We start from the raw sequence: 23,786 nt of genomic DNA, 5'->3' as shown, positions 1-23,786 counted from the left end.
CAAACTGTCCAATGTATATTTTCTTATGTTTTGGCCAGCCAATGCATTAAGGAGAGACCCCATAGGCTTAAATGTGGCTTATATCATCATCTACCAAATATCAAGCCAAAATCACCCCTTAAATATGTGTTTTCGTGGCGCATACGTAAAAAAAATAAATCAAAATCCACATTCTAAGCCTAACCAAACAGAGCCTAACTCTAAGCATAAGTGCTTTCCACTGCTTTTTTGTTTCTTGTGCTTTCGAGAACAAGTGCTTTCCACTTTTTTTTAGAGGGCTTTCTACTTCGTAAGGAAAAGAGAAGCCTCTTTTTTTTTGAGAATAAAAAAGAGAAAGAAGCCTCTATGTAACAAACACTGATGGGCCTGACCAGACCCACATACAAACAAAGCTCGCATACCATTTGGGCCTTGTTCAGAGAAAGCCCACGTAGATTCGGGCCTGTCCAGTCGCGCGTTGAAGGTTCGAAGAATGAGAAGAAGAAGAAAAAAAAACAGAGAAGAAAAACGCACGCCTTTATTTTCTTCCGTTTGTCGCGTCAGCAGGCAGCCTCCTCCTGCCCGAGATCTAGAGCAGAGCAGCAGCAGTTATAGCGCCAGACAGCCAGCCACCATCTCCACCATCTTCCTCCTCCTACTCCGATCGCATTCGCATCGCCATCCCCCGCCGCCTGCTCCACGGTAACCTCGCTCTCTCGCTCTCGCTGTCGAACTCGAACTCGATTTCGAGCTGTGTTGTTCTGGTTAGTTCCTGGTTCTTTCGAGCTTAGCTGGCTGGATGGATGGCCTAGATCTTGCGTCTGCTTCTCGGGAGTCGGCCGAGATCCGGCCTTCCGGCGCCGCGTCGCCGGATCTGGGCGGTTTTGGTAGAGATCCGGTGGAAATTCGCGTGCTTTTGCCGGTTCTTGCCTTCTTGGGGAGTGGGTTCTTGTGTCGTGGTCCGGACTTCCGACCGCGAAGAACTCCGTGGTTGCTGTGATACTGTGATCGATCCGCCACCGCTTGCTACGTTTCTGAGCTCGATCGAGTCTCGTGCTGCGCTGCTCTCCTGCGTAGATCCGTGCTCGGTGGGTTGCTAGCGTTGTGGTTTTCGCTCGTACGCGGTTGATTCGCTCTGGTTTTGTGCCGAATGGTTTTGTTAGGATGTCGTTGTAGCTGCAGAGGTGCAGATTTTCCTGTTCCTCTTGTTGATTCTGAATGCTTGCCCGACCATTTTGATCCAATGCACGGGACAGCGGGGTTTGGGCCTTTGGCGAACCTCCATGGTCGCTGGGTAGCAGGTTTTACTGAATTCGGTTGCGGTTTGAGGACATGACTAGCTACTGGTTTCGTTGTTGTATGCATAGGGCTGCTACTGCTGTACCTATACGGTTGTAATAATAAGATGAACTGATCCTACCTCTTTTAACTGTCTGCGTAATGCTTCATGCTGAATTGGACTTGTGCAAAAAGCATAGTTGAACTTTGTAAAACATGAACTAGGTTTGTAGGTATGGAATTTCTCGGAGGTGGTTTCCATGCCTGTGACATCAGAGTTCATGGGACTATGATGTGTAAGTAGAATAATTTTCTCGGCCCTGCAAAATTGATAATTTATATTTGAGTGTTGTGTAATACCTACCCCGCTTAGTTCTTTGTGGTTGGTGACCAATCCCTTGAAACAAATCACAAAGAAGAAAAAAAAAACAAATAAAAGATTGATGTAGGTACACTTTAAGTCCTTTTGTTTGAAACTCGTGATAGTCATTGACAAGTTGGTCTGACGTTCTGAGCTCTTATGTCGGTAATTATTATGAAACTTCATATAAAATCCTACTTTTATGTCGAGCAGTTCCAGGACAAAAAGGCTTTAGTTCTTATGGTTGAAATTGCACCATCGGTATGCTGACATGGTTCATTGTGCAGTTGCATACCTTTGTATTTATAACGTAACTATAGTCGAACCATCTTTAGTGTTGGAGGTAATGCAGAAATTCATTGTTTTCGTCACTTCTCGCTTAAGAAGAACATTAAATTGTTTCAATTTAAAATGTTTTCAGATGCTCTGTTTTTTTTTCCAGTGTTTCTTTGTAAATTTCGTTGAAGTCTTTCTGACTTTCTTAGTAAATAGCACGTCCTTGGCTGTTTTGTTTAAGAATTGATGATGTTCTCATGAGTGATGTGTTTCTGTGTATTAGAAACTGGCAATGCTGCTTATTATTTAATATCTTTCTTATGCTACCTGCAGATAATCTGTAGGAAATGGCTGACGGTGAGGACATCCAGCCTCTTGTCTGTGACAATGGCACTGGAATGGTCAAGGTCAGAAATTACTCTAGACTGTTACATATAACATATGCCATCCCATGCTCATGCATGTTCTGAATATGTCATGATTTATTGTTTTATCTAGGCCGGTTTCGCTGGAGATGATGCGCCAAGGGCTGTTTTCCCTAGCATAGTTGGTCGCCCTCGCCACACTGGTGTTATGGTAGGGATGGGACAGAAGGATGCCTATGTTGGTGATGAGGCACAGTCCAAGAGAGGTATCCTCACGCTGAAATACCCAATTGAGCATGGTATTGTAAGCAACTGGGATGACATGGAGAAGATCTGGCATCACACTTTCTACAACGAGCTCCGTGTGGCACCTGAGGAGCATCCTGTGTTGCTCACTGAAGCTCCTTTGAACCCAAAAGCCAACAGAGAGAAGATGACGCAGATTATGTTCGAGACTTTCAATGTTCCTGCAATGTACGTTGCAATCCAGGCGGTGCTTTCCCTCTATGCTAGTGGTCGTACTACTGGTATGAACTGCTTCCACTTCTTAGTTCTGTGATGCTTTGATCAATAGTGTATCTTCTGTTGCCCTGCACGAATTAATTGGAATTATTATCGAGCTTACCTAATAATGCCATGGTTTATGTTTGCATTTTCTTGATGCTCATTGTCTTGCATAACTTGGATATGCCAATAGTGATTACTGCTCAATGCTTACTACCCTATGCATTCAGAAAACATTAATTGCAATTCCCATGTCAAGAAGCTATTCTATATATGTTTAATTTAGAGGAGTATTTTGTCTCTGAAATTCTTCTCCATCTGCAGGTATTGTTCTCGACTCTGGTGATGGTGTGAGCCACACTGTGCCCATTTATGAAGGATATGCGCTTCCTCATGCCATTCTTCGTCTGGATCTTGCTGGTCGGGATCTCACTGATTCCCTCATGAAGATCCTGACTGAGAGGGGTTACTCCTTCACAACCTCTGCTGAGCGGGAAATTGTAAGGGACATCAAGGAGAAGCTTGCATACGTAGCCCTTGATTATGAACAGGAGCTGGAAACTGCCAAGAACAGCTCCTCGGTTGAGAAGAGCTATGAGCTGCCCGACGGTCAAGTGATCACGATCGGTGCCGAGAGGTTCAGGTGCCCTGAGGTCCTCTTCCAGCCATCCATGATTGGCATGGAGTCTTCTGGAATCCATGAGACCACCTACAATTCCATCATGAAGTGCGACGTGGATATCAGGAAGGACCTGTACGGAAACATCGTGCTCAGTGGGGGTACAACTATGTTCCCAGGCATTGCTGACCGTATGAGCAAGGAGATCACCGCCCTGGCTCCGAGCAGCATGAAGATCAAGGTCGTTGCTCCGCCTGAGAGGAAGTACAGTGTCTGGATCGGAGGGTCCATTCTAGCCTCGCTCAGTACCTTCCAACAGGTATGTCTCGTTCGATCACCATTTTTGCTACTACTGCACTTGTTCAACGTTTTTTTTTTTTGCGAAGAGCACTTGTTAAACTTTACCTTTTATAACGGATCATCTCGAACAAACCAACATCTGACTCACTTTATATGTCACTGTTGTACCAGATGTGGATATCGAAGGACGAGTACGACGAATCTGGCCCGGCGATCGTCCACAGGAAGTGCTTCTGATTTCCGCGAGTGTGCCATCGTTACCATCTAGTCTTGTGTCATGTTTGGTTCATTCTTCTAGATATGTATTGCAGATTTGCAAGCTATGTTTATTTTTTTTCTTCCAGACATGAGTACTCAGGATATGGTCATGCCACTATTATATATGTGGTGGCTCCATGTGCAAGTACACTATCTATGTTTGTGCATGTCAGTATGTGACTATGTGTTTGTGAGATCAGTTGTCAAACTTGCTTGGTTTGATTTGTGGGAGCTGTCTGTCTGTAATAGCTGACAATTCTATGAATGCTCTAAGGGGAGTATTATGCTAAATTTTGGATTTGTTTGGGTCTGGAAGTGCTATCCCTGGAAGACATATGACCTTTTTCCATAGAATCATGTACTACTGTTAACCTCCGGGTCATACAGCCTTAAATCATGCAAATTATTTCTGTACTGTACTGTTAATCTGTTGTTCGTCAGAGATTCAGACAGGACCAACTCATCTCAATTCAGTACTAGGTAGTAACTGTGTGAGGAATGCATTCTAGTAGTAGTAGCAGCAATGTGTTTCTTCAGAAGCTGAGCATGAATCAAACGCGTCAATTGGTCACTAGCTGATCTAATGCAATGTTGACAGATGCTTGAGGCACTTGTGCTGCTGTTTTCTTGTTTGAGTAGAACAGAAGAGAGACTGTGCATTCAGCTTGCAATGGTTCCTTTTGCAGCACATGAAAGACGATGAAGAGATAATCAGTTCGAGCCAAGGCGAATATGGATAAATTGAAATCGCTCGCCCCCAAGATTAAGCCTGCATTGCAAGATTCAGATATCCCCAATCAATGCCCGCTTTGGGGGTACATTTACAAGTCGAGCTAATCTGTGTCCCTAAACTGGGGCAATTTGTCTCCGGCTATTCTCATGCCCTGTCTTGGGCAGACACCATTTGCATCGAGCGAGTGCTTAATTCCCCGGGTAACAGGAAACCTGTCGATTATTCTACATCTGAATTTCGCACTCAAATGGTAAGTTTGTTTCTACATCTTGTTTATTTGTTTCAATCTATCCTTGTTGCTTCGTGCTGTACTCTTCCATGCTTCATACTTTTCTCCTGTGTATTGGATTCAACCTTAAGGTCCACCACAGCTCATTCCTATATTCAGCGAACTGAGAGATGTGCATCTTTACAGCATACAAGGATAAGGAAGGGTAAGGGAACACACAGGCATACAAGTGCGTTTAAAACTACGATGATAGTGAGGAAAAAGAAAAAAATATAGATGAAGAGTACAAACTTCTGAATTAGTAATGTACATATGTCTAGACCTGCACATGTTTTTTTCTTACTTGCATGTAAATCTTGGCCGGAACTAACGTTCGCGCAGCAGTCGGGCTGGAGGCCTAACATTCCTCCCATGTTACTCCAGTCCTCCCCTGCTCCTCCCAGATCAGTTGGCAGACAAATATCCGTTTCCTTTATCTCTTAGATTGCTATTTCATCTTTATCTTTTAACATGGCCTGGGCTCTGATCCTTCCCATTCGCAAAGTGGGACTGTTTGGGTGTGCCTCGACCATGCTCGACAGAAACCTCCGCGGTCTTCACATCCGCAGCCCTCGCGCCAGAGCAATCTATGTGTACATAGATATAAGAAAGGTTGGAGAGGTGTTGGAGGCGGAAATCATCCAAGCCACCAACAGCAGCAGACCTGTAATGACGCCCATGAATACGGAGGAAAAGCTCCTTGAGATTCGGCATAGTCCCCACTTCAAACGCCAACCCCGTAACGTCCAAGCACAATCCAAGCCACTGTAGCTGTTGAAATCCTACGCCGCTGTTGCTGCTGCTGATGGGCCCTGCGGAGGGGTTATTCACATAGAATTCGAGGAGAGTAGGTATGCTTCCAACCAGCTCAACATCCTGTTGCTCTATCTTTACCTCCTGCAACACATATAATTCTTCTTGGTTAACAAGTGAAAGCAGCCATTTGGTAAACCAGCGGACTTGGCCATGCTCGATTTTAATAGCTCGGATGCTACGGAGAGCAGGAAAGGATGCAGGTCCTATGAAGCCACCGTCTTCTCTCAGATGGAATATAAGTTCGAGGTTACCAAGCTTGCAGGCATCCAGTTTACAGAGAGTTGACACTAGCTTTTCTCTCTTGCAACTTGCTTTGTCAACCTCTCTGTCGTCCCAACAAATTACCAGCTCCCTCAGGTTTGTTAGTTTTCCAAGCTCTTCCAGAAACTTCACTGATTGCACCCGAGTATCTATGATCCTCAGATCTTGCAAGTTCTCCATGTTTCCAATGCTATCAGGCAATTTAACCTTACTTAGAACGAATAGACGTGCTAATCGTTTCAGCCGAGTCACTGATTCAGGAAGCTCATGTAATTCTGTAACACGCACATCTAGCGTCTCTAGATACTCCAAGTCTCCAATTTCTCTAGGAAGCTCGGTTATTTTTTTGCCGCCACATATATCCAAGTACCTCAGCTGTAAAAGCCTTCCGATATCTTTGACATGATGATTTCCCAGTCCAGTACGTCCAGCACACGCAGAGCAGTTGACTTCACAAGGGAAGGCAAGTATTCTACTGAATGCCCAAAAGCAACAAGTGATCGATCATGTGATAAATCCAATTTATCGACACTTTCTTGATCTTCTTTTCCCATAAGAGAGAGCCGACGAACTCTGGTACCAGACTTCAAACGGTTGTTTAACAACGTACCAAAGTTCTCTTCAGTAGACTTATAAGTGAGGAAATCAAGGATGGTATCATGGACTCAGCAACCCGATGCTGTACCATCGTACCTTATGTGTCTCGGCTGTATTAAACTTCTGTTAACCAACTCATAGAAATAAGTTGTTCCTAGTTCAACAAGATCTTCTCCATCTTCGCCATGGATGAAACCCTCAGAAATCCATCTACGGACTAATCTCACCCTTCCAATCTCATAATCTTCAGGAAACATAGTCAAATACAATAGGCAACTTCTGAGACAGAGTGGAGATCAAAGTAGCTCAGAGATAATATGTAATTCATGGCATCAATGTCATAATTTTTGCCTTGTGCAAAGCCAATAGATCTTCGAACCCGATTCCACTCCTCTTCTGTTTTCCCAGTGGCCAACAAGCTCGATATGGCATTGATAGCTAGTGGTAAACCACCACATTTCTTTAAAATTTCCCCCGAGGCTTCTTTCAAGTTGGGAGGGCACTTTTCTTCAGACCCAAATATTCTCTCGAAAAATAACTACTTCAAGTCAGCAACACCAAGTGGTTGATTTTGTGGACAAGATGTTCATCTGAAGGGCAACATGATTTAGCTACATCATGTAGACGGGTTGTGATAATTATTACGCTCCCATGGTCTTTCCTCACTAATGCACAATTCAAATCCTGCCATGTCTGTTTATCCCATACATCATCAATTATGATAAAGTACCTGAAATTTATAGTTACAGGAAAAATGCAGTAAGTAACATTTGAGAGGAGGAATCAAGTTTTATACAGCAGTGGTGATCCATATTATTTAAGTGGAGACCGTGTGTTTATGAGCATAGACCTAATTTATGGCATGGGATCTACACGACTTGACCAATCGTTGTCAGTTACCATATTAATTAGTGAGAGGTTTCAACGACAACCGTAAATTCTCTTGCTTTTCTTCCTTCGGATCGTGTACGTAAGACACACTAAAAACAATTAGTCTATTTATGTACCTTTTATCTTGCAGGAAATTTCTGATCTGCTCAATGATGAGTGCTGGATCCCCTCCATGAGCATAATCTTGGTTGCGGAGTTGAGATAATATAGAACTCAAGACCATGGTTATATTAGGACTTCGTGAGACTGAAACGAAAGCCCGGCATTCATAGTTTGTTCCGAGCTTGTCATAGACCTGTTTGGCAAGGGTTGTCTTGCCTAACCCTCCACATGCAACAATGGAGACAACTTTTGTTTTAATTACAAACTCACCGTCCTTGTTGCTAAGCCAATTACAAGCTCATCTCTCGGACCATCGACACCAACAAGCTCAGCTGCGTCTTTATAGATGGCGCGAAGTCGTGGATCAACCCTTTCATTTTTAGGCTTGGAATACTCATTATACATGTACCTTGTATCGTGGACCAAGAAATCAGGCATTAGTATAACAAGCAAAGATGAACAATAGTGTTGTTTGTAAGAGGCAATATTTTGCTATGTGCGTTTGTATTTAGGCCTGCTAAAAATAAACTATGATACTAAATATTCCCTCCGATCCTAAATTCTCATCGTTGTTTTAGTTTAAATCTGAACTAAAACAACGATGAGAACTGAACTAAACAACGACAAGAATTTAGAATCGGAGGGAGTACAAACGATTGTAGTACACACAAATTTGTACGAATCGGGCCAAGACCTGGGTGAGTAGATACCTTGTATAGCTATCGCCGATCTCCTTGACTTGGCTCATGATGCCTTTGACCTCCTTGCCGATCTTATGTCGGGTCTTGACGTTCTTGATTGTCTCCATGCTTTTGCTGAAAAGCTTCCTGAATCCATCGGACATGGAACTGGGCGCACGGTCCACAAGTAACATGAACTTGTCGATGCTGTCCTCGATCTCGTAGGACATCTCTCGCACCTCATCCACCCGAAGCTTAGCTTGGGGGTCAGGTTTCTCCTCGTCCGCCATCACGATGGGAAGGCCTGCATGCGCCTGAGCTCAACCTCGAGGGACTTATGTCGTCACGGACACCCTTGAGCAGCTTGAATTCATCGCTCAGCATGGTTCCTAGCTTTCCCAGGAGGGAGCCCATGGCACCCGTGGACGCGCTCACCAGAAGTTCCGCCATTGTTGCCCACTCAGCTAGCTCTTTCCCTGCCTATAGTTGGTGTATGGTGGTGTGGACCAAGAGATGTGGCATCCACATGTTTATCATAGTTCATGGAGTATAAACACTCCCGGACAACCTTATCATTTCACTTATTGTATTGGCAAGTTTGGAAAGGATGGGGCACTGATTAGGATTTACTATTACACGGTTGGCATATGCATACAACAAGGCTGCTTTCACCTTTTAATAAACAACATGCAAGTTGCAGCACTAAACTAATTGGCTTGATTGGCAGTTCAACATTTGTTTAACTGGGTGAAAACGAAGTGCCATCAGGCATTATTTATACAAATGTTAGAACTTAGACGCAGGCTTTCCAGCTCGTTATCTTTCATGCGGAGTGATTCTTAATTTGTAGCAAAACCTGCTCCATTCAGCTCTAGTGAAATCTTCCAATTGATACTTTCTAAAATACAGTCATCAGCTATTCTAAGAAACCTGGGCTGTTTTCGATTGGATCTGAGAACCTGGATCGACTACATATTTTATGGCTGGTTAATCAGATGTAGACATGGCCATTCGTAGGGAAAACCGAAACTTAATAGCTGTCTGCGCCTGATTGTTGTTTAATTGTACACCTGGACTTTCATTTATAGACAGAAAAAGAGAAAGCGATGAACCATATTTTGCTCCAGTTGCTATATATGTGTAGCGATCATAGTAATTTGGTGCAAATGAATGAGGCTCCTAGAAGTTTGTCTACATGCATGATGGAGGTAGCAGCTAGCGATGATTTCCACTGAGAGCAATTGAACCGATGAACGGTCAATAAAAGGGTTAAAATCAAGTTACAGATCCTCTCAAGAAAATAAATCAATTTACAGATCTGGCAGGATCGTTTTTCTAGAGATTAATTGAGCCAAGGAAGATGAACAAATTGTGAGCGGTTTCACCTCTTATGACCTTTTATAAGCCCAAGCCCTCGCCTCTACCTCGATCTCGATGTCAATTTCACCATCCCTGTTGAGTTCTCCACAGACCATGCGGTCATCTTCCGACTTCGTTCTGGCCACCGGTGGCTCTCAGATCCCACCACCTCACCTACAGCGCCACTTGCCTCCGTCCCCCACACGCCGCCATCGGGAATGCGTTGCAGTGCTGCTCCCCCGCCTCCTGCTTGACGGGACGAAGCGCGCGGATCTGGGAGCTCCGCTGAGGAGGCACCATACCCAAGGGACGCGTTCGCTCCCAGGGCTTGGAGGAACAGGCGGTGTGGCGGCTAGCCATTTTTGGAGACAGAAGTGGATCCTGGAAGATGGCCAGATGGGAAGAGATGGGTTTGTTTTTCCCTTTTTTTTTAGCGAAGGAAGAGATGGGCCTCGGGAGATGGTAATAGGTACAGAACCGTAGCCCGTAGGAGTAAGGCCTCAAGGTTTTTTTTTTCTTTTATTGGGTGGGCTATTGGGCCAGGTGGGTCAGGCCACATGTGTGCATAGGTATAGACCTATTTTTTTCCAGTTAGTAAGAGCATCTTCACTTATTAGATGGTGGAGGAAAAAAAAAGCTCTTCAGCAGAGCCTTGCTAAGGTCTGGAACTCTCTAGATTACCCCTCCACCCCTTATTCCAGGGATCTCTTGGGGGAGTCCCTGTTCCAGCCACGTCAGATTTCCTTGCGAGGCTCACCCTGTCGGGTCTTCCTCCTTCCTCCGCCCACCTCGCCGACGATGAATCCCGCCGCCACCTCCTCCTCGTCGGTAGCTAATCCGGCCGTGCTCCTCCTGCACCGCGCTGCCCCGCCTAGGGCCGCCGCCGCCCCGCACCTCTGCGCCGCGTGCCCTCGAGCCCCTGGTCGCCCTCCGTCAAGCGCCATCGAGCCGTCGAGCCCCTGGTCGCCCTCCGTCGCGCGTCGTCGAGCCCCTGGTCGTCCGTCGCACGTCGAGCACCGCAGCGCCGCCCCGCACAGGTCCGCCATGCCCCGGGCACCGCAGCGCCGCTGGCGGGCATAGGGCTGCCGCTTCTCCATTCTTCCTCCGCGCGCGCCTCTTCTCCGCCGCCCGCAGCTGCGCTCGCATATCGCACCTCCGGCCGCCCCACGTCCCGGCACAGCGGCGTCGCCAATCTAGCCAGAGCAGTCTCGTGGACAAGAAGTGGAGAAGAAAGGAAAAAGAAAAGAATAAATGACAACACAATGACAAATGGACCCGATGTCATATAGAATATAGGGTCCGTGGAATAGGGACCATTTTTTAAGACGTTTGTATTTTTTGGGACCCTATAAGAGGAGAGAGTCTCTAGATGTTGTTTTAGGAGCTACTGCCGAAGATGCTCTAAATGAATTGAGCATTTCCCTCTCACAAAAAAAAATATGAATTGGGCATTCCCTCAAAAAAAAAGAACTGAATTTGGCATTGAAAAACGGTTTCGATCTAATTGGATTTTTTTTCCGATTATTTCGGTTCGGGAGTTTGGTTTTCGGTTAAAATGCCCACCCTGGCCTGTAGCTGCAGCGGCAACCTCTGGAACACACAGGTGATGTACGTGATTTTCGCATTCTGCAGTTTTGTTTTGTCTTGTATTATTTTTCTATATTTTCTGCAGTGTTTGTCCACCAAAAATATCAAAGGTCGGAGAGCAGCAAATTGATTAATGGTTTGTTAGTTCCAATCGACGTGGGCGAAATCAACTGACACTAATCAACTTCGGTCAGGCCAACTGGAACTAATCAGTTTCGCCCAAGCCGATTAGTGCCCACCCGATTACCCCTAATCGGCTTGGGGCAGGCTGACAGGCCCGAATCGGCTTCGGCCAGGCCGATTGGACCTAATCGGTCTGGCCCAGACCACGCGAGGGCGTATTATTTTTGAAAATTCTGAAAAACGCATATTATTTTAAAAAATGATTATTTAATTCGTATTATTTTAAAAAAATCGTTTTCACATGCCATTTAGACTTGCGCTTGCGAAAGCTTGGCACACAAATACATGGACATCTCTGATTTTGGCGCACGAATCTCGATGCACACACCCGTACCACCGCCTAGTCTTCCTCTTTTGCGGTCGCCGCCGCCGGAACCCGTAGGGATGCAATCAGAGCGCTGAGGGGCACGGCGGCGCCGGCGCCGGGGGAGCTCCAATGTACCGCCTGGAGGTCTCCAAATCCACGGCTTTCCCTGCCTAAACCCCCAGCCCCGCCTCTCCTCGCTGTCAGGATGCGCGAACTCGATCTCCAAATTACCCCGGTCGCCGTCGCCGGCCGCTCAAGTTGCGCGGTCTACATCGCCGCCACGCACGCAGCTCGAGGGATTTCTCCATCGCCCCTACCCACCCACTGGTAAATATGCATATCTAAGCTCATCTCATTTGTCTGCAGCAGGGCCGTCTTTAATTTAATTGGGGATTAACCGGCTAGCGGTAGTTGAGGGATCGCAGGCCGTCACAGCTTGTTTCGTCGTCAAGTCCATTTTGTTGAATCCGCCGGCCGGCCGGCTCTGATTTATCCATCCTCACCTGCTACTCTTGGCCTGTATATTACTCCTCAATTAGCTGACGGATTAGCTCAAGAGAATCATCCATTCGCATGCATCCAAACCAACTTGGCAACTTATAAACGGATCCATGATGAGTACCTAAGAAGGAGTCTTGGGTTAGCCAGCGAGGGTGGATGAATCTTCGTTGTTCTGGGCTGAATATTTTGTTGGGTCACCCGCTCCCTGCTTCGTCAGTCGTTTTGTTTTCACTCAAGAGTAGCTAAGAAGGATGCATTAATTTTTATGCATCCTCATGTTTCCAGGACTAGTCTAACAGTTAATTACTCTATGAATCGTCTCGCATCCTTGTCTTTTTAATCCATCAGCACTACCTTCTAAACCACACCAAGCATTAGCAGTACCGCCACCATTTCTATCTAGCACATCACCAATCCACAGAACCCAACCAGCAAGCTGATTCATGGAGGCGACTGCGCTGAGCATTGGCAAGTCCGTGCTGGATGGAGCACTTAGCTACGCCAAATCTGCCCTCGCGGAGGAGGTGGCTTTGCAGCTTGGAGTCCGGCGTGATCAGATCTTCATCACCAATGAGCTTGAGATGATGCAGGCTTTTCTGATGGCTGCGCATGACGAGCGAGACGACAACAAGGTGGTGAAGGTGTGGGTGAAGCAAGTCCGCGACGTGGCCTACGACGTCGAGGACTCCCTCCAGGAGTTCGCTGTCCGACTTCAGAAGCAGTCCTGGTGGCGTATCTGCCGCACGCTGCTCAATCGGCGACGTGTGGCCAAGCAGATGAAGGAACTCAGAGCCAATGTGGAGGATGTCAACCAGAGAAACATGCGCTACAACCTCATCAAGGGCTCTGACTCCAAGGATGCCACGTACACGGCTGCTGAGCAGTCTAGCATTACTTCTGCAGCACTGTTCGGCATTGATGAAGCAAGGCGCGCCGCGAAGCAGGAGAAATCTCAGGTGGATCTTGTCAAGTTGATCAACGGGGAGGAGAAGGACCTTTGGGTTATTGCAGTGTGGGGAACAAGGGTCGATGTCGGACAGACGTCAATCATCAGAGCGGTCTACGAGAATCCAGATATTAGGAGCAAATTTCCATGCCGAGCTTGGGTCAAGCTGATGCATCCTTTTAATCCAAAAGACTTTGCTCAGAGTCTAGTGGAACAGTTTCACTCAGCCGTAGGGGTAGGACTTAATGTTCTGTTTGAAACAGAGAAGATGCCACAAGAGTTGACTGAGGAGTTCAATGGGTATGTCAACAAAAAGAGGTACCTGATTGTGATTAATGAACTATCCAACATTGAGGAGTGGGATCGGGTTAAAAAATGCTTCCCAAACAACAGTATGGGCAGTAGAATCATAGTGTCCACATCTCGAGTTGAAGTTGCAAGCTTGTGTGCAGGACAAGAAAACATTGTATCAGAGCTCAAGCAATTGACTGCTGATCAAAATATTTATGCTTTCTATGAGAAGGTAACAACCATAGTTCTAGACCTGCTGTTTTTCTGGTTCAACCATCCGTCTAGCTAATTGCTTTTGGATTTAATTATGTCATTATTCATTTGAGATACAGGTCACATTTGACAACCACACAAATGAGAGAACAGGATCTTGTGCATTAGGATTACACCACTTAGTAATTAATGTATGGTCTCGCATCATATTACTTGATAAACTACACACTTAGTAATTAAGTGTGGTAATGTTGCACATTTGAAATTTAAAGTGAATAGTACTAATGTTAGTATATAGATTATATATATTAGTATATAGGTTAGCAACGCTGTTATACATATGACATTTTTCTGTACAATACTCGTACGATGCAGCAGTTCCATCCAGTCTCAACTGCATAGTGGGGCTTGATTATTCCAAAGAAAAATCATCAAGGCTCTCACTTTAGCCACGTCGTGTCGTGCTTCCGTCGGACATCATAACGTCGTACGTAGAGCATTTCCGATAGGTTAACTCTTTGCAAAGAGAACACAGTCTCCAATTAAAGTAGTAACTTGTGTGTGTAAGATCTAAACACGTATTGAATTTGTTTTATCTTTTAGGTTGTAATTCTTCAGGAAGTTTGGGGTTCAAATGGGAAAATGGATTTCAACTATTTCATTTGACTTTTTACTTTACTTGTTTAGTTATATATTTTTACATTCATTCATCTATAGGGTTCTCAACATGCCTAAATTAACACTGCTCGCTTGTGCTCAGGGTTCTCAAGATGCAACAGATTTAATTAATGGAGGGTCAAACTCAAACAGAGCCAGTACCAGTACTGCTAACAACTCTGCAGTGCCCACCTCTGAGATATTAGAGGATCAATGTAAGGGTGATATGGAAATAAGGTAGCTGGAAAGAGCCTCACTCGCATCAAGACGACGATGGCTGCTTTGGAGGAATCTCATCTTGTTGGCCGAGAGAAAGAAAAATCTGAGGTTATCAAATTAGTTACAGATCAAGCTACTGAACAGTTTCAGGTGATCTCAGTGTGGGGAATGGGTGGTCTTGGTAAAACCACCCTAGTCAAAGATATATACCAAAGCCAAGAGCTCAGTAGCATGTTTGAGAAGCGTGCTTGTGTCACAATCATGCGTCCTTTCAATCTTGAAGAGCTTCTTAGGAGCTTAGTTATGCAACTAGATAGAGAATCTTCTGAACAGAGGGACTTGGTGGGTTTGATGGGCAGCACAAAGAAGACTTTTATGTTAATGTCACTTGCTGACTTGATGAAGGAGTTGGCAAAACTTTTAGGAACAGAGAAGTGTCTGATTGTTCTTGATGATGTATCATCCACTGCGGAATGGAACATCATAATACCAATTTTCCGTGAAATGAAAAATACAAGGCGGATCATAGTAACCACAAGGGAAGAGGGTATTGCTAAACATTGTTCACAGAATCAAAAATATATATACAAGCTCAAAGTTCTAGCATACGAGGATGCCCATAACCTCTTCACTAAAAAGGTACTTGATGACAACTTATTTGCACTTGTCAGTCATGTGGTCAACCCCCCCTCCCCCATCATTTTAGCAGCTGAACCAAAAGGATCAGTAGTTCTCTTTTCGAACATACCTTCATCCGCATCACATCCTTCCGCTCCACTTTTGGCCATTGCTGTTCTCCAACCATGGTTCATACTGGGTACTTCACGCCTTCCAAGTTTAGTGTACTTCATGCTGCCAACATTAGTGACATATTGTGCAATCATATCCAATGCAAATCCAAATTGTTCCTGCCAAATCAAACTGAATAAACCATTGGCCCACGCCACCAGTATCTCGCACACGTGTGCCACGGTTGGTCTATCCCCTAGCATGCCATACATTTAATAAACAATGTGAGCATTAAGTGATTATTCTAGATTTACATGCATACCTTCTAGTTGTTAAAACTTATTTTTTTTCAAACTACCACGAGCATATGCTTACAGGTGCAGAAAATCAAACTCATATATGTACTTCTAGTTTCATTTGTTCAACCTTAAAAATGTATTTTATATGAGGCAACCAATTCTAGCACATTCACTCAAGTATATTGAAAGATCATTCTATACCTGATTTAATTCTGAGAGTACTAAACAGTTTAATCTAAAAAAAACAGGTATTTAAGGGGACTATAACTATGGAGAAGCAATATCCTGAGCTGGTTGAACAAGCAAAACTTATCCTGAAGAAGTGCGATCAACTCCCCCTTGCAATAGTCACCATAGGTGGCTTCCTGGCAACCCAACCAAAAACCCCATTGGAATGGAGAAAATTGAGTGAGCATATCAGTGCAGAGTTGGAGATGAATCCAGAGCTTGGGACCATAAGAACCATCCTCATGAGAAGCTATGATGGTTTACCCTATCACGTCAAGTCTTGTTTCCTGTATATGCCCATCTTTCCTGAAGACCACAGGGTTGGACGGGGACGATTGGTGCGCCGATGGAGTGCAGAGGGTTACTCAAGGGAGTTGCGTGGCAAGTCTGCAGAGGAAATAGCGGATAGCTACTTCATGGAACTTATAAGCAGGAGCATGATTCTACCATCTGAAGAATCAATTTATAGTAAAGAAGGGGTTGGTTCCTGCCAATTTCATGATCTCATGCGTGAAATCGGTATCTCAAAGTCAATGGAAGAAAATCTTGTTTTCACACTGGAGGAAGGTTGCAGCTCAAACAGCCAAGTCACGATGCGCCACCTTGCTATAAACGGCAATTGGAAAGGGGATCAGAGTGAATTCGAGAGCATAGTGGACATGTCCCGTGTACGATCACTAACATGTTTTGGAAATTGGAGGCCATTTTTCATTTCTGACAAGATGAGGCTGCTACGAGTGCTGGACTTGGAAGACGCCACAGGTCTAGTTAATCATCACCTGAAGCACATCCGGAAGTTTCTTCACCTAAGGTACCTTTCTTTAAGAGGATGTGAGGAAATTTATCACCTGCCAGATTCATTGGGTAACCTGACGCAACTCGAGACACTAGACGTCAGAGGTACCAGCATGGTGATGCTGCCAAAAACCATCATCAAACTTCGGAATCTGAAGAGTCTTTGTGCCAGTAGAAAACCAGTGGATGAAGATGTCTCATGTGAAAAACTTCTAGATGCGTTATCGGGGACGGATAACAAAATGTTCTTTTTGCCATTATTTTCTGTGCTATTTTGCTTAGCTTGTTGTGCACCTCAGAAAATCGATGATAACATGAACCGCCATGACGTATGCACCATATTTTGCTGCTATGCATTCTCCACTATTGCAATGAACCTGGACCAGTATGGCGTTCTAGTCCCAAGAGGTATGCAGAAACTGAAAGCCCTGCACACACTAGGTGTCGTGAACATTGGGCGACGGGGGAAGGGCGTTCTAAAGGACATAAAAGGACTCATCCAGTTGCGCAAGTTGGGAGTGACAGGTGTCAATAAGGAGAACGGCCAAGAGCTGTGTGCAGCAATTATTAGTCTGAGCCGCCTGGAGTCGTTGTCAATTCGGTCAGAGGGGAAGCCAGGTTTATTTGGCTGCTTGGATGGAAAGTTCATGTTTCCGGAGAACCTGCAGAGCCTCAAGCTGTATGGCAACCTGGTGAAATTGCCGGAATGGGTCCAGTGGCTCAAGAATCTGGTGAAGCTGAAGCTGCAGAGCTCCATGATATCAGAGCCCGATACCGCCATACAAGTCCTTGGGAATCTACCAAATCTGGCCTTGTTGCATCTGTTGGAGGAGTCATTCGAGGGTAAAGGGGTCTGTCTTAGTTTCCAGCAAGGGTCGTTTGTGACTCTGGTGGTTCTGGAGCTGAGACTCGGACCAAGCTTCAAATCTGTCAAGTTTGAACAAGGAGCGGCCCCTAAGCTTGAGCTGCTCAAGTTTTGTTACGTAGACATCAAGAGCGATTCGCTTTCGGGGCTAGATTCTCTCTCAGGCCTCAAAGAAGTTATGCTACAATATAACTTTGATGCCGACGAGGTCGAATGCGTGAGGGCAGCGCTCGCCAAGAATCCAAATCGACCCGTCGTGAAGATGGTCTGATCGAGCTCCAGACCATGCACCACCGAGCATGGTGGCAGCAGGTCCTTGGTTGCAATGTGGGTGAAGCTAAAATCTGGGCTAATGGCCGTATGATGGGGGCGATTGGCTAGCTGAACTCAGTCGGTGGGAGTCATGTAATGAGATATATAGGGCGGGAGCGGCTGCTATGTGCATTTTTTATTTACCTCGGCCTCTCTGTTTTCGCTTTAGCTGTGTAATAATCCAAGTGCTAGACACTTTGTCTGTACCTTTATTTATTTTTCCTTCTTCTTCATCATCAGTACTTCTGTAGTACCTTGATATCTATAAAGAGGAGTCTGCCGACTAGTTTTCCTGTCTGTAAGCATATCTGCATATATATGTTTCAGTAGTAACTGAGAGTATGACGCATGCATCAATTAAGAATCTGGACTTGCCAGAAATTGTGTCTTTGGCCTTCTTCTCTTGACCAGCAACAGCAAGTGATCGATTGACCTGTATGCTAGCTACCGCATGTTTTTCTTCAGTAGCGACATAAAACATGGCCATAAACAGTATGTATTTTTCGAAAATGAAAGCTTACATAGAATGCATTTCTGTACTATAAACAGTATTCTGTACAATACCTAAACATGATTCTAATCGACTCTTATGTGGCTGCAGCTGCCGGTGCACGAATCGCGATGCACACACCAGTACATTGGAGCACCGCCGCCGCCGGAGCCCATAGGGATGCACGAAGCGCGCAGCGGGGCGCCGGCGGTGCTCCAATGTACCTCCTGGATGTCTCCGGATCCCCGCTCCTCCCTGCCTGAAGCCAACCCCACTCTCCTCGCTGACCCTCAGCCATCGCAGGCACCCGCAAGAGCTCTCCAAGTTGGCCGCCATCGCATGCTTCAGGTCAAGGAATTTCTCCCTCCACCGCCAGCCGCTGGTAAGCTAATTAACCTCATCACATCTGCAGTCTCGATCACGCTGTCTATAATTTAATTTAACTTTTTTTAATTTAATTTTGTGAAGTCAAATGTGGTGTCTCGTGCTCTAGGCGTAATAAATTTTAGGATGCGCCCTGGATAGCTAGCTAATTAACTACAGTAGTACGAATCAATCATCCATCGACCGATATACCCCTAAAGTGCACAATGAAGGCATGTTCATTAGATCCAATATTAATTTTGCTCAAATACAAACATACTATGGGTGTGCATCGGCCAAGCTCTTGAAAGTAGCCTCCTCATTCACACAATCCATCATTGTTTACACTTTGTGAAGCAGCAAGCCTGGGTAGATCGATGCTGCAGGATGCCAATATCATCAAAACCTCCACCTGATCTGGATACATAAGATCCTTTTTTTTTTGCGAGTTGGATACATAAGATCCTTAACATCAATCAATCATCAACATACTACCACGGTTCGAATAGCTACTGGTGAAACCAAGCTGCTGCAACTGTTGAGCAAGGGAAATATATGTATAACAAGAGCATGTGGTTCCTACTTAGCTTGTACTGAATGATCAAATTATATAAATAGGTAGCAGCTAGCTAGGAGTGAAATGCAAACAGAGAAATCTACAAGAGATTCTTCATATCTACTATAGCCACTCCCACTCAGGAGGACTTAATCGATTGATTGAGCTGGTACCTGAAATTTCCAGACAAACAAACGATCAGATCGAACCAATTATGTGATCTTGAATTCCTGGAATACAAATCAATCTTGTCGGTCTCAGTACATACACATGAGATTAGTTTGTACCTGAAACATATCATCATCTTTTAGCATACGATCTGTACGTCTTCTGTCCATTCTCAGCATAGGACGGTTGGGGTGTGCACCGACCATGCTCTTGAAAGAAACCTCTGTAGCCTCCACAACCGCAGCCTTCACACTGGAGCAATCTAACATGACATGGAGCAAAGCAAGGCTCGAGAGGTGCTGGATGCCAATATCATCGCAACCACCATCTCCAGAAGATTTGTAATTACGCTGCTCAATGGTGAATACAAGCTCTTCGAGATTCGGCATAGCCCCCGCTTCAAACATCAGCTTCGTATTACCCCAATACAAGAACAGACTTCTTAACTGCTGAAATCCTCCACTGATAACGATGGTGTTCCCAATGCAGTTAGCTAACACACGGAATGCGAGCAGAGTAGGTATGCTTCCAACCATCTCAACATCCTGCTGCTCTATCTCCATACCATCGAGAGCCAAATCTTCTAGGTTGATAAGTGAAACCAGCCATTTAGAAATCAAACTGATTTGCGCATGGTTGATCCGGATATCTCGGATGCTATTGAGAGCAGGGAACGTATGTCCTCTGAAGTCATCGTCTTCTGTCAGATGCAACACAACACTGAGGTCGCGAAGCTTGCATGCATCCAGTTTACACAGGGAGGACACTAGCTTCTTTCCCTTGCAGCTTGCTTTGTCAAGTTTATGGCTGTCCCAATGAATGGCCAACTTCCTCAGATTTGTCAGTTTGCCAAGCTCTTCCAGAAAATTCGCTGATTGCAGTAACATGTTTATACTATGACCAAGCTCTTGCAAGTTCTCCATCTTTCCAATACCATCAGGAAATTTTGTTTCTCTTGGAACGAAAAGACGTGCTAGTCGTTTTAGCCGAGTAACTGATTCAGGAAGCTCATTTAATTTTGTAGCACGGCCTTCTAGCGTATCTAGATACTCCAAGTCTCCAATTTCTTTAGGAAGCTCGGTTATGTTTGTAAATGAGATGTCCAAGTATCTTAGTTGAAGAAGTCTTCCGATATCCTTGACGTGATGAGCTCCCAGTCCAGTGCAGAAAGCTACGTCAAGCACACGCAAAGCATTTGACTTCGCAAGAGAAGGCAAATATTCCCAGGAATTACCAAAAGCCCCAAGTGATCGAGCATGTGATAAATCCAGTTGCTCGACATTTTCTTGATCTTCATTTCCCAAGAGAGAGAGACGACGTATAACTCTGCTATCTGGCTTTGAATGATTGCTTAACAAAGTACAAAAATTCTCTTCTGTAGACTTGTAAATGAGGAAATCAAGGATGATATCATGGACTCGACAATCCCATACCTTGCCATCATATTCAATATTCACCGGATGTATTAAACTTCTGTTAACAAGCTCATGGAAATATGTCTCTCCCAGCTCAACAAGATCTTCCCCATCTTTGCCATGGATGAAACCCTCGGCAATCCATCTATGCACTAATTGCTCCCTTCCAATCTCATAATCTTCAGGAAACATAGTCAAATACAATAGGCAACTTCTTAGACAGAGTGGAAGATCAAAGTAGCTCAGAGATAATATGTAGTTCATGGCATCAATGTCAGAATTTTTGCCTTGTGCAAAACTGATAGAACTTCGGACACGCTCCCAGTCTTCTTTTCTTTTCCCACTAGCCAACAAACTAGATATGGCGTTGATGGCCAGTGGTAAACCACCACATTTTTTTAAGATATCTTCTGAGGCTTGTTTCAAGTTAGGAGGACACTTTTCTTCACAACCAAATATTCGCTTGAAAAACAACTCCTTCGAGTCAGCAAGACCAAGTGGTTCGATTTTATAGACAAGATTCCCATCAGAAGGGCAACATGATTTAGCTACATCATGTATACGAGTTGTGGTCATTATTCCACTACCGTTGTCTTTCCTCACTAATGCACAATTCAGATCTTGCCATGTTTGTACATCCCATAAATCATCAATTATGATAAAGTACCTGCCATATAGTTACAGGAAAACCACATTAAATAACATGGATGTACTATGTGTGGTTCGCCCTCCCGAGTGATCTTTCTAGTTTATAGCTGCCCCTCTTCTCGGCTTTGTAATTAACTCTGTTAAATTGTTTTTTCGTCTTAATTAATGAAAAGCAGCGCTGCTGCCTTTTCGTAAAAAAAAAAGTGTGGAATAAAGTTTCACACGACATTGGTCATAATAATTAAGTGGAGATATTATATATGTGTTTATGAACTTGGGCTTAATTTACGGCATCACGGATTTGAGGCTACATCTTGCAGCATATAAACAAGTTACGCTTGACTTTATAGGCCAGTCTGATTCTTTAAGAAGAGTCGTTTTGCTATATATATATGTTATCTTACTGCCCAATGTTAGTTATTATCTTACCAAGTTTTCAGGATCAATCTGTCCATCACAAAATGTCTGGTATAAAAATTTGGCAAACAACTTGTGGCAACGAGTGTGAATTATGAATTTGGTATTCGAGTAACTTGGCAGCAATTGCAAGCGAGAGTATTTTGAATTTGGTATTCGAGTAGCGCAAACTGAAAAGTGATAATTCATAAGAACTAAACCATTCAGCCATTATGAACTGTACCTTTTATCTTGTAGAAAATTTCTGATCTGGTCGATTATGAGTTGTGGATCCCCTGCATAAGCATAATCTTGGTTGCGGAGTTGAGATAACATAGAACTCAAGATCTTTGTCATATCAGGAGTTCGTGAAATTGACACAAAAGCCCGACATTCATAGCTCGTTCCAAGCTTTTCATAGACCTGTCTGGCTAGAGTTGTCTTGCCTAACCCTCCATATCCAACAATGGATACAACTTTTGGTTGATGTGATGATTCACCCTCCTTGTTGCTCAGCCAGTTTGCAATCTCATCTCTTGGACCTTCCACACCAACAAGCTCCAATGCATCCTTATAGATGGTGCGAAGTCGAGGATCTACCTTTTCAATTTCAGATCTAGAAAACCCATTGATCATGTACCTTCATTTGTGGACCAAGAAATTAGACATGCAAAAAATTGGAGATGCGGCGGAAGAGGAAAGATATATAACATGTGTTGGAAGAGGCCGTATATATGTATCTATATTATTGATAGTAGTAGTAGTAAGCTATGGTCTCGAAATACTATTAATTGGTTGTGGTACAAATTACAAAATTATGGGAGGGATGAGAGGGGACAAGCCTTATGTGTGTACCTTGCATATCTATCGCTCATCTCCTTGACTTGGATCTTGATGTCTTTGAAGTCCTTGGCGATCTTATGCCGGGTCTTGATGCTCTTGATTTTCTCCATGCTTTTGTTGAAAAGCTTCATGAAGCCATCGGACATGGAAGTGGGCTCACGGTCCAGAAGTACCATGAACTTGTCGATGTTGTCCTCTATCTCATAGGACATCTCTCGCACCTCATCCGCCCGAAGCTTAGCTTGGGGGTCAGGTTTCTCCTCCTCCGCCATCACGAGGAGGAACGCCTGCATGTGCTCGAGCTCATCCTTGAGGAACTTGATGTCGTCACGAACACCCCTGAGCAGCTTGAATTCCTCGCTCAGCATGGTACCCAGCTTCCCAAGGACGGAACCCATGGCCCCCGTGGACACGCTCACCAGAAATTCCGCCATTGTTGCCCGCTCAGCTAGCTCTTCTCCCTGCCTATAGTGGTTATGTCGACGAAGAGATGTGGCATCCACACATGTTTATTATAGTTGATGGAGTAAACGCTCCCAGACAACTTTATCATTTCACTTGTTGTATTGGCTAGTTTGGAAAATGATGGGCACTGATTAGGAAAATGATGGGCACTGATTGGAAAATGATGGGCACTGATTACACGGTTGGCATATGTATACAACAAGGCTGCTCTCACCTTTTAATAAACAACATGCAAGTTGCGGCACTAAACTAATTGGCTTGATTGGTAGTTCAACATTTGTTTAACTGGGTGAAAACGAAGTACAATCAGGCATTATTTATACAAACTAGCACCATGGCCCTCGCAAATGCGAGGGCATCGTCTGAAAGAGTTGGGAATAATTGTTGTTTCATAGATATTAATATTATCTGTTTCAAATATAAGGTCTATAGCTACCATAAATGTAATGCTAAATACAATGTTGTGAAGCCATTTTTTATTTGTGTGGCGATGTTTATTATGCTACTTTCAAAAACCAGATTTCTAATGACTATTTGTGTCATTTGTACGCATTGTGATTTTTAAATCAATACATATAATTAAAAATTTCAGATTTAACCTGCATAATCATGTAAGATTTTACTATTCTAAATTGAGGTTTCTATCCAGGCAAAATACCCCTA

At 44.4% G+C, this 23,786-nt stretch overlaps 2 protein-coding genes, 1 non-coding gene and 1 pseudogene across 4 annotated transcripts; 2 read left to right on the top strand and 2 right to left on the bottom strand.

Annotated features, from left to right (window-relative positions):
• The first annotated feature begins 526 nt into the window (after positions 1-526).
• Positions 527-4,255, top strand: LOC100831731 (actin-97). 2 transcript variants are annotated; one of them, XM_024458683.1, is made up of 5 exons: positions 527-681; positions 2,228-2,301; positions 2,393-2,786; positions 3,088-3,701; positions 3,854-4,255. In XM_024458683.1, the coding sequence occupies exons 2-5, from the start codon at positions 2,242-2,244 to the stop codon at positions 3,917-3,919; spliced, it is 1,134 nt and encodes a 377-aa protein (XP_024314451.1). In that variant the 5' UTR covers positions 527-681; positions 2,228-2,241; the 3' UTR covers positions 3,920-4,255. The 2 variants fall into 2 exon arrangements, with proteins under 2 accessions (XP_024314451.1, XP_014754925.1); XM_014899439.2 differs by having other exon boundaries at positions 540-677; positions 2,225-2,301; positions 3,854-4,171.
• Positions 4,256-4,700: 445 nt separating this feature from the next.
• On the bottom strand, positions 4,701-10,493 carry LOC100827265. Its single transcript, XR_002963082.1, has 4 exons — positions 8,624-10,493; positions 8,319-8,592; positions 7,623-8,017; positions 4,701-7,345 (listed from the first exon to the last, which is right to left on the bottom strand). It is a non-coding gene; the product is annotated as a putative disease resistance RPP13-like protein 3 (transcript).
• Positions 10,494-11,718: 1,225 nt separating this feature from the next.
• LOC100831430 lies at positions 11,719-18,081 on the top strand (annotated as a pseudogene).
• A 772-nt stretch (positions 18,082-18,853) lies between these two features.
• Positions 18,854-23,326, bottom strand: LOC100831125 (putative disease resistance RPP13-like protein 3). Its single transcript, XM_003569069.4, has 4 exons — positions 22,671-23,326; positions 22,060-22,455; positions 19,476-21,438; positions 18,854-19,361 (listed from the first exon to the last, which is right to left on the bottom strand). The coding sequence occupies exons 1-4, from the start codon at positions 23,090-23,092 to the stop codon at positions 19,338-19,340; spliced, it is 2,805 nt and encodes a 934-aa protein (XP_003569117.1). The 5' UTR covers positions 23,093-23,326; the 3' UTR covers positions 18,854-19,337.
• Positions 23,327-23,786: the final 460 nt, after the last annotated feature.

The sequence above is a fragment of the Brachypodium distachyon genome, chromosome 2, assembly GCF_000005505.3.
Source record: "Brachypodium distachyon strain Bd21 chromosome 2, Brachypodium_distachyon_v3.0, whole genome shotgun sequence".
NCBI classification, from domain to species: domain Eukaryota; kingdom Viridiplantae; phylum Streptophyta; class Magnoliopsida; order Poales; family Poaceae; genus Brachypodium; species Brachypodium distachyon.
The sequence above is the reverse complement of the archived record's forward strand: the minus strand, read 5'-3'. Positions and strand labels throughout refer to the sequence as shown.